Consider the following 16,169-nt stretch of genomic DNA (forward strand, 5'->3'; position numbering starts at 1 on the left):
CACTGTCATATTTTTAATTACACTGTTGTTAATCACTGACACGTGACCCAGCATCCTGCTCACTGCGATACCCTGCGCTGAATTCCCAGGGTGTTGGTAGGAGATTACACTGACCCGAGGTAATGAACATAGCCAGCAATTGAACCTGTAATTGGACCAAACTGATAAGCTAATTATTTCCCAAGCTAACAAGTAATGAGTCCTGCTGTATTACAAGGGAAAGACAGTGGAAAAAACTTATCACATGTCAGCTGCTGTGTGATATGTGCAGCTCACTTGTGGAACGACAGATGTTCGTATTAAAAATAATAACAAAAAAAACAGGATTTGTGTCAAATTGATTAAAAGAAAAATCCAGTCATTGCCTTCGTTGTCATTGCGAGTATCAGGGAAGTAACTGTAAGTAAGTAAGTTTTTCATTTAACACGGTGAATTTTTGTCTTTGGTATAGTTTCATCTTTCTTTTATCAGTAGGTTTGTTCAAGTATGGAGAGGCACAGACTGGATGTTTGGCCAGTTGTCCATTAATTTAATCTATTTTAGTTCTGTTTGTGCACCTGCAGATGTGTCCCGTGCAGTCAGTCTGTTGTGCCTGGAAGTTTATTGCTTTAAAGAATTGCCATTTAGAACGAAAGCTAAGTAATGCTGTAGGTGCACTTATTGAGACCACTGTAAGTTAATCACTGTAAACAAAACTCTTTTCTATTGTGATAGCTGATTTGTCTCATTATCGCAAGAAAAAAGAGCTTTGGTCTCGACTGTAGGTCACCTCTTACCCAGTGTTGATCAATGCACCAGACTGTACTTCATTCATCTTATTTCAGCATCATTTATTATACCACTCATACACACCAGTGTGAGTTACTTCCTTCCCAATTTCCCTATGCAAATACAAATTGTATTTGGTTGAAGCCTACAGTATAGTAACACAGGTACCTTAAATTAACTGTAACTGTATGTTAGCCTGTTGTTTCATTCTGCCCTGACTCTACACCATACAAAGTTACCAGTGAAGCACTTTCAGCTGCTTATATTGTTATTAAATCCATCACAGCTTTGCATACATGGCATAACACGTGCTATAGCCAGCTGCTCCTCACAAGTGTCTCGCTCTAAAAAGCCTGCGTGGCCACAAGCGTCATAACGATACCACTGTGACACCTATACCTTACAGTAGTTACCCTTAATGTAAGTACGCTCATGTAAATTCATGAGGAAAAACATTTGTGCAACAAATGTAAAAAGTGTTGTGAAGAGTTCGCGAGGTTTGCTTTGAATCTCCTAAACCCACCCCACACTGCAGTGCGTGTATGTCAAGGGCCACTTGTGTATGAACCTTATAAAGTTGATTTTTCCCGATAAATTATCTCATTGTCTCGGGAACTTTCGACTTTTTTGTTTTCTTGAGCTAAAAATTGACCAGTTATCAAGAAAAAAAACAAGCACTATTTTCTTGAGATAACAAATTAATTAACTCGAGATCTTGAGATAAAGGCATATAAACAAGAACAGATAAAAAAACTGCAGAGCAGTCAGATTCTACCTTTAGAAAGAAAGAAAGAAAAGAAAGTGACATATTTTGTCATTGGAGGGAACTCACTCCAACGAAAGTCGTGCTCTGCATTTAACCCACCCAAGTGACGTGCAAACCCGGGGCAGTGGGCGACCGCGTGCAGCGCCCGGGGAGCAGTGGGGGTTAGATACCTTGCTCAAGGGTACCTCAGCCATGGACACCGGTACAGGGAATCGAACCAGCAACCCACCGGTTACGGGTCCGATACCCTAACCGCTGATCCACGACACTTAGTTTACACAGAAAGACTTTTCTGTCTTTGTTATGTGTAGTTTGTTACATGAATTGAATGTAGCCAAATAATGTATCTGTAAAAAACAAACAAAACGAAACAGTACTGAGGCTCAGATGTATTATGGTTGTTGGTTGTGTTGTTTTTCTTTTAAATTAGCCACTCGTGTGATTATTTATGTAGTATTGTGTAACGGTCCTCCCCCCCTCTCTCCATATATCCAAAAGAGAGAGCCACTTCCTGCCTTATGCCCCCACTAATTTACACTCCCTAATCACTCGGTGTTCTTTGTATTGTGCAGCCTGTTTATTTTTTTGATGTCCTACAGATTCCACTGCCTGCTCTTTTCATGAATGAACTAATCTCAGTGATTGGGGGAGTGTGGGTGGAGGGAAAGGACACTCCACCTCTCTCTTTCGTTCATAAATATAATACCTCCATTGTGGTGAGCAACTGAGGGGGTGGGGGGCATTGAGAGCTTTCTGTAATGCAACAGGAGGAGATCAAAGTGTTTGACCTGGGGAACAGACTGTTCCCTCGTCACGGACGCACGTCTCAACCCCCCGAGGGACCCAACACGACTGTATAACGTGGAAAGGCGTCTCTGCTGTCCGCCATGTTTGTTTCATTGCAGCAGAGCGGTTGGCGCACTCTGCAAGTATGGGCCTTCGTTTCTCCACTTCCGGTCCAACACCTTCCCCCGCTGTGGCCTATAGGGCACGGCTTGCCCAGAAATGAGATCATACCCGAGCAAAGGTGCCAAACCATAAATAAATAAATAAATAATAAGGCCCAGGCACTCCAGCCCCCCTCCCAAGCCATCTAAAATACTCCTCCTACTCATCTGTGTGGGCAATGCCACTCTCAAGCACATGCTGTCCCATGTAAACACACACACACACACACACACACACGTGCTAATATAAACAAATATAGACAAAAACACAAGCAGAAGTATGCAGATTGAATTACTCAACTCACACACGCTCTAGCCCCTGCACTCATGCAGCGTCCATGGGCGGATCGTGAGACAATGGGCACCCGGGCACACACATGTAAAGCCCCCCCCCCCCCACTCCCACCCCACTGAAGAGCAGCAGCAGACATATTGTACCTCTTTCTGGTTGTCTTTAGTCTAAATTTAGAGGTTTTGTGTTTATTTTTAGTTATTTTGTGTTTCTTTGTGGTCGTTTTGCACCTATTTTTAGTCATTTTGTGAATCATTCTGGTTGTTTTGCAATGGATTTTTTTGGGGGGGGATTAACATCTATTCTTATTGATTTTGCATCCTTTTTGTTGTAAATATTGCATCTTTTATAGTTGTCTTGAAACTCATTCTGGTTGGGTGTATCTATTTTGAGTCCTGTTGCTTCCCTTTTTGTTCTTTTGCATGTCTTCATAGTCAGTTTGTGCTTCATTCAGTGACATTTTGCAGATGAAGTCCCCTGGGCCCCTGGACCAGTGACCAGTAGGTCCCTAATGTGAGCACACACACACACACACACACACACACCTCCTACCCTACTGCACTCTTTAACACCATCATCAGGCTCTGTCATCTTTGTTCTCCATCACCACAGAATGCCAAGAGTGTGCAAGAAACAGTCTATGACACAACATACAGTGCTTCACGGCTCCTGGAAAGTATTCGCATGCTGTAGTCGCAGTACTTTACATTATTTCTGAAAAGTAGAAAAAGTTGCCGTCACTTTTTCCCTCCCACAGGTGTACGAGTTCGTGGAAAACGGGAGAAAATGTAGGCTCACTAGTCAATTAGGTTATAAAACCAACAGTCTCTCCTCAGGTTGCTGCTATTCCTGGACTGCTGCTGTGAGAGGAGATCTGTGTGATCTGCTGCCTCCTGGTGGCTGAACGCCGCCTGCTCCGATTACATAAAACAGGGCTGTGCGTGTGAGTCATCAACCCCCAGTGGCAGAACAGATGGGAGGTGTGTGTGTGAGTGTGTGTGTAGGACTGGGCGGAGCAAAACAGCAGTGGACTGTGAAATAAGGGCTTTCCCCTCTCTCTTTTTCTCCCTTCCTCCCTCTCTCTCTCTCTCTTTCTCTTTTTCCTTAGTTTTTCTTTTTTTTTTGGGCGGGGGTGTGTGTGTGGTTCAGGAGAATCAGTTACCACACAAGTGAAGTACTGTGGCATTAAAAATAGAACAGAACACTGGAGACGTTCGCTGCTTTTCCTCTGTAATTTAAGGATGTTGGGAAGATTTAGCGGGCCTCTTCCTGGCGCAGAAACTGAACATTTATAGCCAATCAGTGAGGAGGATAGAAATCAAATTGGGCATTGATCCTTCTGTCATTTTTGTATGTTACAGGCTGTGTGACAGGCTGCCACGGAGAGCACTTTAGGGCAGAAATCATGATGTAAGCTGTTAGCCTGTAGTTGTGAGCTGATGATGATACAGAAACAAGCAAATTTGTTTTGCCATAAGGGCTGTGTTGCAACAGAGCAGGCAACATGGCTACTATTATATTATATATATTGTCTCTGGCACATTTTCTTTAGAACCTAAAGAATCTAAAACCCCAAAGATATTCAGTTTAATGATATAAAATGGAGAAAAGAAGCACATCCTCACACTGGAGAAGCTGAGGCCGACAAGTATTTGGTATTCTTGCTTGAAAAATGACTGGGCCGATTGATCAGAATAGTTTAGACAGATAATTTTCTTTGAATTGACAAGTCAATTAATCATCAGAACATTAGCGGTTCCAGAGGGATGGAGGGTGCAGTCTATGAAGGGCCTATAAGACTGAAATCGTAATGATTTTCACTGACACAGGCGGAAAGGTATATTGTTTTATTTGGGTTTAAATCTTAGACCAAAAAAAAAAAAAAAAAAAATACAACATGATCAGCAATGTAACAGACCTACACAAGGCAGTGAGGGAGAGCTTGAACATAGGAATGAACAGTGGAGCTTGAACCAGGATCCTGGACGCCGGGGTCTGAGCCGAGTGGTTACTGAATCACTTCTGTCAGTGGAAACAGGGCCAACAAAGTGACAAACAGAGCAGAACCAAAGATAGTGACGCTGGGCGTGAATCACTCCACATGAAGGCAGACAGAAAATATCCCACACAGATTTGTAATCACCTTGAGCAGGTGTGAGGGAAAGACATTAGGGAGGGAAAGAACGGAGTTATCAGAGAGGTGTTAGGTACAAAATAATCCTAAGAAACAGGAAAACAGACATATCAAACACAAGGGAGCAAATTTGACTGGACTAATCGTTTTAAGGCTGTTATTTGCCTGTGGCACGTTAATGTGTTTGTATACTGTATCGTACGTATATTCTTACATGTAAAATGGTGGGGGGGTAGAAATGTGTTGCCTTCTTTGGACGACTAAGAACAAAAAGAATGTAACATCACAGTGACTGGTTGAACTGCATCGACCACTTTTGTTTTGCAGCTTTATTTTCTTTTTGGCATTTCCCTCTCTCTCTCTCTCTCTCTGTATCCCTCCACTCTTCTTCTTCTTCTTCTTCTTCGTTAAAAGGTGTACGGGCCGACGTAGATGGAGAGTCTGAGGGCGGAGCTGGTCTGGTAGCTGCCCTGGTAGCTGAGCAGAGGGTTAACTGACACCATCTCCAGGTCCAACGTGTACTCTCTGGGCCCCGACACGGCGCGGGCCAGCACCAGCATGGCACTGATATTATTGATTTGCTGGAGAAGACAAAACAAATGTTACTGAGCACATTAATACAGCGGAGGCGGTGGTTGGTAAGTTTCTTTAGTGCGCTCGAAAGTAAACTGAAAAGTCAAAAGTCTGATTACAGGTTTTGTCAGCAGCTGCATAGTTAACATGAACAAGTGGTCATACACTTCACCCTCCACGCTCTGTTAACAGGCCTCTCACCCTGATGTAGAAGTCTCCGTTTTCGTCACCGGAGCGGATGCGGAAGGTGTTGTACGCCCCCGGGGAGACGCTGGTGGCCTGGATTTGGAAGATGTCTGAGGGGACAGAGCGCTCCGAGGTGATGCTCATGTAGCGGTGGACGATGGAGAAGGGCAGATCTCGACAGATGGGCTTGTTGACAGGACACACGCAGCGACTGGTAACACACACACACACACAGAGGAGTAAACAGTCAGGGTGAAAGTCCAGTTTGATTGGTGCACAGAAAGTTGGAATATTGGGTGAAGAAGATCATTAAGAGGAGTTCACGAATCAGCCAGCAGAGGGAGTAATTTGACTGAGAGTCCAGAGCTCCGAAAATCTAAACAAATATTGAACAGTGGCCATTTTCCCCCTAATGTTTTTCTAAAACATACTTTATATTACTGAATCATCTGGGATATGATCATAGTGACCCACACCTGTTACAAATCCAGCTCTAATTCACTTTGTAATAGTTTTCTTATTGCACTGGAGCATGTTCAAACAAAAAGGTTGCGAGTTGGACTGTGGAAAAAGTGATTGGAGCAATGTTGTAGTACGAGCCATACTCAGTAAAGGGGCTGATTATATTCTTAGCTGATGGCCAGCACATATTTTGGTAATTTGGAAAAGGCGTGTGAAAAGGGCGTGTCTGTGTATGAACACACGCAAGCTTTCATGGGGTGTCACTCACTTCTCAGACACTTTTACATAAGGGTCTTGGCACCGGTTTGTGTCCACACACTGGTAACGTCCGTGAATATTCACGCAGGTCTGTGTCTCGGTGCACTGATGTTCACCTGTTTCGCATTCATTTATATCTGCGGAAGAAAAAGAGCTCATGATGTTTGATCAAACAGGAACAGGACGAGAATAGAGCTGCTGTCAGGGAATGAAAGTACTGCAGCATTTTTTTGAGTCTGAAAGCACAGAGGGTTAGGTGTTTTGATTTGGGAGGAAATGGAGGCGGGTGTGCTTACCCTGGCATAGTCTGGTGCCTTGCAGCTGGTATCCCTCTGGGCACACACAGGAGAACTTCCCTGGTTCGTTGACACACTGGTACTGGCACAGGTAAGTGGAGTAGCTGCACTCATCAATGTCTGCAAAGGTACAAGTTCAGGTTTTATTAATTGATCATAATAATTAAAGGCAGAATGGGGCCAGAAAACAGCGTATTGGCAACACAGATATGGTTTGTCCTCATCATTCTTAAGAGTCCTTCTTCACAGTGTGGGTCTCTTACCGTTACAGGCAAAGCCATCAGGTCCCAGCTCATAGCCCTGGTCACAGCGGCAAAGGAAGGTGCCGTATGTGTTGTAACACCTCTGAGAGCAGGGGGCACCCATGTCACATTCATTCACATCTGAAAAGAGGGAAGGTAGATTTTATAGAGTGAACTTCAAGGCTGTATGGCTGCGTCTACACACATCCAAAAAACGTTGGCAGTATGGTGGAAGGCAGAACAGAAGGCAGAAAGCAGAACAATAACACCTAATGAATGTAAAGGCACTGAAAACTATTTTTTACAGTCAGCTTGCCATTTGACCTACAGGGACTTTAATGACATTACATTCTAAACACACAGACAGCTTCGCAGCTCTAACAGCTTCCATTCTTCTGGGAAAGCTTTCCACAAGATTTTGGAGTGTTTCTGGGGGAATTTTTGCCCATTTGTGCAGTTGAGCATTTGTGAGGTCAGACACTGATGTTGGACCAAAAGGCCTGGCTCACAATCTCTGTTCCAGTTCATCCCAAAGGTGTTTGATGGGGTTGAGGTCAGGACTTTGTGTGGGCCAGTCAAGTTCTTCCACACCAAACTCCTCCAACCATGTCTTTATGGACTTTGCTTTGTGCACTGGGGCACAGTCATGCTGGAATAGAAAAGGGCCTTCAACAAACTGTTGCCACAAAGTTGGAAGCACAGCATTGTCCAAAATGTCTTGGTATGCTGAAGCATTAAGACTTCCCTTCACTGGAAGTAAAGGGTCGAGTCCATTCCCTGAAAAACAGCCCCATCCCAATACTTTTGTCTATATAGTGTATGTAGTCATGACCAGAGAGAAATACCTACAAGAGTACTCCAATTGTTAGCATTGCATTACTGTCACACTGTCAAACGATGGCCGATGGAGCAGAACAGGGAGATATAACCTTTTCATCCCATGTGTTTTCTTCCTTGTCACAACCTGGCATTTACAATACCCACAATACCCCAGAAATTTAGTTGTGTCTGTGCTAGTGGCAGCTAATGCGGCCTCAAACTGCTAGCCTCAACCAAAAATGAGAAGTGGGCTACAGATGTCTGGTGAGCTCACTTTTTTCTAACTTCAGTACCCCAGATTTGTTTCATGTGTTTCAGACTTGTTGTCTTCAGCCCCAATCGACACACTTGAGGCAGACTGTCAGATATCGCACAGCTCTCTCTGAAGCTACAGTTACTCAACTGTTTTCACATAGGCTGTAGTGCTCCCCAAGACCTGTAAACACACTTAAATGTGTAAAATCTGTGTAGCTCCAATCAGAATTGACTGGAAGCTATCGGTACAGCATATACTTTCACCTAAAGAAACAGCAGCTAGGCCAGCCGAATCTCATAATTAGTTGCGGAGGGCGTCACTCACCAATGCAAGATCGGTTGTTTCCTGCCAGCTTGAAACCAGGTTCACACTGACATGAGAAGGAGCCGGGGACATTGACACAGCGATGCTGGCAGTACCTGTACCTGCACTCATCGATGTCTGTGACAGAGAAGTAGATATTCATATTCCCACAGGTTATTAGGTCACCCAGGTCATATGGGAAAACATTTTTCCGAGTTGTCATTTTCAAGCCTGTTTAACTATACTAGTTAAAGGAAAAATTCAGATCATCTCACCAATGCACTCTGTGCCAACCTTGCGGTAACCGTCCGGACACTGACAGGTGAAGGCGCCCAGCGAGTTGATACACTCCTGGCTGGGCTGGCAGTCATGTTCGTCTCGCTCACACTCATCGATGTCTGTGTTTGTGGGTGGAGTGAAACAGTGACACGCATGTCAAAATGTGGTTATTGTGAGCAAACATAACATCATTCAGCATGACAGGAAGATGCAGTGTGAGCGTTGGAGGGCAGACGACAGGCACTCTGTTCCCCTCACTTGCACCCGACAGCTGAAAATATCACATCATTTTGAATCATGTTTGCTGTCTCATGCAGGCAGATGAACACCTCGCTGTCCTCCAGCACAAGTAGGTTTCTCGCTGCATGTCTGGTTCTTAAGACACAGCAGCTGCTCTTGCGTGAAATCTTCCAAATTCCTACACTGTCTGACTGTCTGCACCCCCGACGCTCCCCCACCCATGGACTCATACTCACTCACACCCACACAGATCGCACCAACACGCTGCTTCGAGTCCCAACACCTGCTACAACCACCTGTCCCTCGCAATCTGCGGCCCCTGACAATAAATTTACACAATCACACACACATACATAAACATGCTTAATGATCACTCATCCTGTGGCCACCTGTCCACCTCCTACGCCTAGACCTACAAACCAGACACACACCCACACAGCTGTCTCCCTGTGGCTCGTAGCCCAAAGGGCAGGGGTTGGTCACGGTGGGTGTGATAGGGGGCTCTGGGGCTGGGATGACTGACGCAGAGCGGGGAAGACACAGGTACCCTCCATAGTGGTTGAAGCACTTCATTTCCCCCTTGCAGGCATCCGGAATGGTCTCACACTCATTTATGTCTGATGGGAGATGCAGAGACAGGACTTTAGGCACTAAACATACTCCTTTGGAAAGATTCAATAACAGGAGGGCTCTAGGGCGATCGAAACACTTACTCTGCAAAGGATTAGGTGGGGAGATGAAATAAATGCAGGTAAAAGAAAGATTTTTACCTTTGCAGTGCTCGGTCTGAGGGTCCCAATGATAACCATCTGTGCATTCCTGCAAAGAGCAGCAGAGAGAAAGGAAGGAAGTGTGAGAAAATGATGGAAAGAAAGATGTGAACAGGTCCTCTGAGCCAAGTAAGTTGCATAATATATTCATAATAAATCCCAAGTAGTAACAGATGAAAAAAGCAGAGGATAGCGAGACTTGTTTCCTCTGTAATCATGTTGTGCTGGGCCAAAAATACAAGAGCTCTGCTGCTGTTTCCAGGATTTTTGACATTTTAAACTACTCTCTTTAAGCCAAATGTCATTTAAAAAACAACGAATTTAAGGCCACAGTTTGGAAAATGGGTCATTATCATTCTGGAAAAAAATATATCACTGTGAGCTGCTTGGAAAGGAAAAGTGAGGCCTAAAGAAACATGGAATTAAAACTAAAATTACCCCCAGCTTTGGCGATTATAAAACACTGGAAAAGGGAAAACTGCTGAGGAATATTAAGCTAGAAGAAGATGAAACAATAAGAAATAGAGTGAAGAGAGAAGAGAAAGGATTTGAGGCCGACATTTCCACACAAAAAAGAGTAATAGCAATTGAGAGGGGTGGTACTGTATATAAAAAGAAAGAAAGAAAGAAGAGAAGGAGGAAGAGAGATCCGTCCATCCTTACCGTGTAGGTGTCACTTTCTGTAGGTGGCTGTGAAATAGCACTGCGGAGGAGCACAGACACGCATATGCACACGCACAAGATTGACACACAAACGCCCTGCATACTAATGCACTAATTTGTGGGAGATGGGACAGGAACACAAGTACAACATGCACACGAACACACAAACATAAACATACACACACACACGCACGCACACACACACACACGTAGCGCTGCTGTTAAGACAAGAGAGGCAGTGGACTTTGTGATGTGCACAGCAGCCAAGTAGTGGTATCTGTATTTTAGAGAGACAAGGGGGGGGGGGACATAAAAAGGCAATATTAGAAACTTAGAAATCACAAAATGGTCCAATTCAGTCTCAAAACACATTGGTGCAATAAGCTTTTCCTGCAGCTGAAATGGATAAATCAACTCAAAGGCAAACGCACTGGAGCCAGTTTTTAAGTAGTCGGGTAAGAACACAAACAGTTAGCGTCTTGGAATTAGTTCTCTGTTTGTCAACCAAACTGTTCCCCCATGACTGCAGTAGGAATACATGGAATGAATAACTGTGCCAGGTAAAAACATAAACATCGTGACATACTCCATCCCTCTGCTGAAAATAACAAAGTCAACATCACAGAAATACTTTCATATTAGCTGCTTACAGAAAGTCTTCTGTGTCTGCAGACTGGCAGACTACAACTCACTGGAATGATAGTCTCGCCGAGTGCTGCCTCCAGAGGTTCAGTTTACTGTGCATCAGAGCGGCTTCGGTGGGAGCACATAAATCCTGGCTGTTACTTGCATATTTTACAACGGCATCGCCTCCTCAGCTGCTCCTGTTTCTGAGATAAACCTCATTGTCTCTTTGACAAGGAATCTCCATCTCTGCAGAGGCTGTGCTGTGTCGCTGTAATATTGGGGTAGATAATCTGTGGTCAAAAGAAGCTAAGTAACTTACCCTTAAATATTGTGCTCAATACAATTTTAGTGCAAAGTATAAATTTAATTTTTTTTCAGTAGCTCCAACTCCATCAGCTGTACAAGCCCCATCACTGTCTAACTGGTCCCACTATTTTTACCAAAGGCCACTAATGAGCATTGCTTCAATAAGGAAACCTAACAGTAGACAAGTCTACAGGGTCATCCAGTAGGCGCCCTCTCGGTGTTTGACTGGGTGTTTGCTTGTGTTGGGCCCACATCACAGAGAAAGTTCAACCGTTTGTTCGAGCTTACCAGAATCAGCCCCTCTGTAGCAGGTTCTGTTCAGTTTTGTCTACAGTATCACTAGCTAACAAAATGTCAAACAACCGAAACAAGCAAACATCACAGCACATTAAGATAATTAGCATGCTAGCAATAAGTTAGGTTAAACAAGTGCCTGGTGAGCCAATACCAAATGAACCAAGCAAACTATTAAACTAACTAGCTAACAAGCACGCTAACATGCTAACAAGCATGCTAACACTGACCAGCATGCTGCCCATGCCGCTAACTAAATCAAAAATAAGACAAAACATCTTGTTCTTTCAGGGAAGTTTTCACTTTTACTTTGGATACTTTAAGTACTTTTCACTTGTAATACTTTCGCATGTTTCCTAAAATATAATGCAGGACTATTACTTGTAATATAATGTTTTTTCACTGAGTTTGTGCTACTTTGACTTCAGTAAAGGATCTTGAATAGGCTGCTCCCTCTGCCACTGGTCTTTTGCACCATGTTCTGTACAGTGTTGTGTATTTTTGAGGTAGATTTATGGTGAATTATGTTTGCCATGTATCCTGATGAACTGGGCTTTTCTCCCAGCAGAGACACAATCATCCTTCAGTTTATGTTCCTGGAGAGAAGCTGTAAGTGTTTAAGCTGACTCTAAACATAAACCAACCACCTATTCCAGCTCTCGCAGGCCAAAGAGAAAAAAACATGTCAATTCAAGAAAGAGGAAAAAAAAATCAAAGCACGTGCTGTTCAAAGTCAGCGAGCTCCAGTTAAAATACATGACAGGAAAGTTATAATCACTGCCTGTCTACGTGCATAGACACACGCTCTGATGTACACTCCAGAGGCGACTTGTGCACGCATTGCATACTGGCTGCGACAAACAGAAGGCCACAAGGTGACGTGGACACCCTGAAATACATGATGGATGACATCACATTGCCTTTTGTGACCTTTGCGTGGTGAAAAGCAACAAAACATGGCCTCACCCTGTAAGCACAGACAGTAACACATACCACTATGCAATCAGACGACCGCAGTACGTGACCTCTCTCAATTGGCCCAGCGACCACTTACAACCAGCAAGAATCTGACCCAAAACCATCCAAAAACAAACTGACCATCAGTCTGGGGTCCAGCTACTCACTGGCTACTGAGTGTGGGCAGTAGGGATATATGGGTGTTGCCCTGCTGCCGCTGGAGATCAAGTGATGGTGGACCTCTGGAATGCCCGTGGCAAGGATGTGGGCGCTAGTTCCCAGCTGGGATGCCCTGCCATGGCAGTGGTTCCCAGAGTATCAGGTTCTGGGAAACCCCCCATGGATTCACAAAAGAGGGTAGCTGCTGCCAAACCTCCAGCCACTGCTCCCCTAACCCCTCATCTCTTCTCAATGTGTAGGAGGATGTCGAAGGATGTCAAGAGAATTGGGCCCAAGCGCAGGAATTAATCACCTGGTGTTTGGCTACCACTGACCACTGAGGAATAAATGTTGACTGTAATACCACATCACAGGAAAGATAAGTCATAACTGTTTTGAATAATCAATTAGTCATTTTTAAATCAAAAATGCTTAACCTGTGTTCGATCCAGTTTCACAAATATGATCATTTGCTATGATAATTTTTTTTTACCATTTTGATATTTACTAAGTAAACAATTCAGAACATAATCAGCAACCTTGTTGCTTTCACAACTATTCTTGGACTAGGGATATCCATAGCCCACATGGTATTAACCCTGGGTTAAAATAAACCCAGGACTATATGATTCACATTGCACTTCTTCTAGTTTTAAGTTAAATGTTCATTGGAATGCGCACGCGACTTTTCTTGTTAACTTTAGCTCCTCTTCACACCGGGATCTTTGGGCCCTATGCTCAGTCGATCTCTGTGATTTTCAGGGGATAACCTCCACAAACTCTGGCTAACTCTTGTAAAATTAAGGTTAGCCTGCTTTGGAACGTGCCCGGACTGTGCCAGTGTGAAAGTTTCCTAGCCTGGGTCTAAGAAGGTTCTAAGAATGCTTTTAGCTCTGGGCTAAGTACAATGTGAAAAGCTCTGACTATAATTAAAATCTGGGGCTCTATTTGGCCTCAGTAACTGAGGCGGCTGACCCATTTTTAAATTCACACAGTCAGCACAGTTTAACAAACAAGATGTCAGGAGGCTTATAAAAGTGACCGCATGGGGACCAGGAAAAACACACAGTCGGACCACACGCACACACACACACACACAGTGTAAACTGCAGGACGATCATGTGTTGTGGTGTATACATAGCCAGCTTTGTGTTGTTCTGCTTGGTTGTGCGTGGAGTAGCCTGAGAACATGGTGGCCCAGTGCGCTCCAGCTGTGCTCTGTTACCGTTGTGGCAGTGAACCTGCAAAACACAACTAGGATGTCACCATCTCACACACAGCCTGCTCCTGCTCTGGGAAACTCCACAGTCAGTGATGGAAAGCCCCACCTGTGCTTTTCCATATCACCCACTGTAAAGGGCGTTTAAGTGCCGTGACATGTTAGTGTATGCATTGGTGTAACAAAAGGTGATGTGCTGCTTTCAGGGGAACAGCGCTCCCTTCTGCCACTTTTGTGACTGCCTGAGTCATTACAGTGATGGCGGAGCTGTCACACATTAGCTATTAGGAGTATACCTTGTAAACAGTGATAAAATACACTGTCACATTGTACTACGGCAGCAACCTACACTGTTTCTGTGTGCGTATATGATCCTGCTGGCACCTGTTTCTCTTACTTAGACTTAACCCAAATTGTCTTGCTGTATTTTTCCCGGAGTGACTGGGTAAACCGAGATTGTGACACTGACTTTAAAAGTTGAACAAAAAAGATGAGGTGGAAGAATTTTGCAATCTACTGTACAATAATACATACCCTGTGACTCATCGCCTCTCTTCCTGTCTACCCCCCTATTACAGTTTCTGAAACGCAGAGCCAAGAACAAACTACACAGACTGTAGGCCACGTTATCTTGGCTCTCGTATGGAGCCAAGTGTAGCTTGGAGAGCAGAGCAGTGGTGCAACTGTTTGGCCTGTACCAGAAAAGTGGCTAAGAGACACATCTCACCTCCATTACTTTACACCAAAAAGTCTCTTAAATGAGGCACCAGTTCTCTATTTGACACAAATCTCTTCTAACATGTCAGACACTGAAGAAAGAGACAGACAACTCACAGATGAATCTTTTCAGACGGGTCCTCTGTCTCGTTGTCCCTCTGACCAGTGTGTCCTTCTGCTGGCAGCGGTCGTCCCGGCTGTGCTGGCGTACAGAAGTGGTCCCTTAAACTCCTGTCTGTATGACCCTGAGAGAGTGAGTGAGGAGATCGACAGCTGGAGCAGCTGAACACATACAAAGAGAGGGAGGGAGAGAGAGAGAGAGAGAGAGAGAGAGAGAGGGAGGAGAGAGGGACAGCCCATTCTCTCCCCCCCTCCTCCCCTCTGGCCCCCTGCACTGCCATCCTCCACTCTCCAAACCCCCTCTCCCTGACCCCCCAGGATGCAAATTCCTGGTCTGCGGCCCAAATACCAAAATTCCAAATCCGTCCAAATCGCAGGCGGAACAACAACTCACAGATTCACACACTCAGCACCCCCCCACCCCATCTTCTTACAAAATGCCCCCTCTTACTGGTCCCACAACACACCTGGTTTCATTTAAACTAAACCCCCGCAAAAGCCCCAAGCTCTGCCTCCTCCTCCTCCCTCCTTCTTCCCATTTACCCCCCATCTATCTATACTTACCTCCCCCATCCTTTCCTTTTTTTTTTTTCTCCATAAAGCGACTAAAGCACTCGCGCTAGTCCAATCTGACATGCAGGATATTTATAGCCAGGGAGAGAGAAGTTAATGGAATGTGGACAAAAATTAGAGAGTGGAAGACAGAGAGTGAGTGTGTGGAAACCTATTCGGAAAATTTGTCATCTAAGTTCAAAGAATAAAGTGGTGGCACTTTCTGGGATAAAATACAGAAAAGAAATTACTATCATTTTTCTTGACCAAAGCACCACCTTAGCTGCTCTCTGTTTGTGCATGACTAATCCATAACTGCATGTGGAATCATTTCACTAAGTACTTTTTAGTCTGTTATGTAGCAAAATTGTTGAGATGTTGCTTAACCGACCTGACTCAACTTCAAGTCAAACTTCAAGGTCATCCTTGTCTACTTCCTGCAAAGTAAAACCCTGTTTAAAATTAAATTAGGAGTAACCACATTACTATAACTGCACACTTCATTCCAAGATACTTTAATAAACAAAACGCCCATGACAAAATCACTGCCCGCATTAACACTTAGAACCGGAAATTCTTTACCGTGACATGCTAATGTTTATCGAGCGTAATTATGCTATTTTTGGAAATGTGGGAGAAACTATTGTGTTTTTCTCCCATTTTCCAAAGTAAATCAACAGAGTTTCGCATCAAAACCTTTTCTTAACCTCAGATTGTTTATCTGTACCGTCTTTCTGGGTGGTTGCAGAGTTGGCAGCTGACATTACGGGGGGATGTTGTTAAAAGTGACACTGACGACCCCCTAAGTAGACCAACTGTGCCCCCAAAAGTTGGTCCCTTATTCCCATGACCACACAGAGACATCTGAAACTCTCATGAGGTCTCAGTTCATGACAAATGTGGTCATATTTAAAATCTAAAACACTAATACTGATCATTCTTCATACTGCAAACTACTGAAGCA

The 16,169-nt window shown here is 44.2% G+C and overlaps 1 protein-coding gene across 3 annotated transcripts; it reads right to left on the minus strand.

Moving 5' to 3' along the window:
• Positions 1-4,605: 4,605 nt before the first annotated feature.
• On the minus strand, positions 4,606-14,817 carry efemp2a (EGF containing fibulin extracellular matrix protein 2a). Of its 3 annotated transcripts, none has more exons than XM_046406911.1 (11): positions 14,651-14,817; positions 10,255-10,531; positions 9,592-9,640; positions 9,253-9,438; positions 8,578-8,700; positions 8,324-8,440; positions 6,946-7,065; positions 6,683-6,802; positions 6,397-6,523; positions 5,682-5,877; positions 4,606-5,488 (listed from the first exon to the last, which is right to left on the minus strand). In XM_046406911.1, the coding sequence occupies exons 2-11, from the start codon at positions 10,354-10,356 to the stop codon at positions 5,315-5,317; spliced, it is 1,314 nt and encodes a 437-aa protein (XP_046262867.1). In that variant the 5' UTR covers positions 10,357-10,531; positions 14,651-14,817; the 3' UTR covers positions 4,606-5,314. The 3 variants fall into 3 exon arrangements, with proteins under 3 accessions (XP_046262867.1, XP_046262869.1, XP_046262868.1); XM_046406913.1 differs by lacking the exon at positions 14,651-14,817 and adding an exon at positions 11,476-11,494; XM_046406912.1 differs by lacking the exon at positions 14,651-14,817 and adding an exon at positions 10,947-11,178.
• Positions 14,818-16,169: the final 1,352 nt, after the last annotated feature.

This window comes from Scatophagus argus, chromosome 12, assembly GCF_020382885.2.
Source record: "Scatophagus argus isolate fScaArg1 chromosome 12, fScaArg1.pri, whole genome shotgun sequence".
Classification (NCBI taxonomy): Eukaryota; Metazoa; Chordata; class Actinopteri; family Scatophagidae; genus Scatophagus; species Scatophagus argus.

Bases quoted from the DNA above. Each gene is read 5' to 3' on its own strand.
- efemp2a (XM_046406911.1), bottom strand. From the start codon at position 10,356: ATGCAGGGCGTTTGTGTGTCAATCTTGTGCGTGTGCATATGCGTGTCT. The intron at 8,701-9,252 runs GTGTGTGTCTGG...CCACAAACACAG, and splicing joins ACAGGGAGACAGCTGTGTGG to ACATCGATGAGTGTGAGCGA. The intron at 5,489-5,681 runs GTGAGAGGCCTG...TGTCTTCTCCAG, and splicing joins ACGGAGACTTCTACATCAGG to CAAATCAATAATATCAGTGC.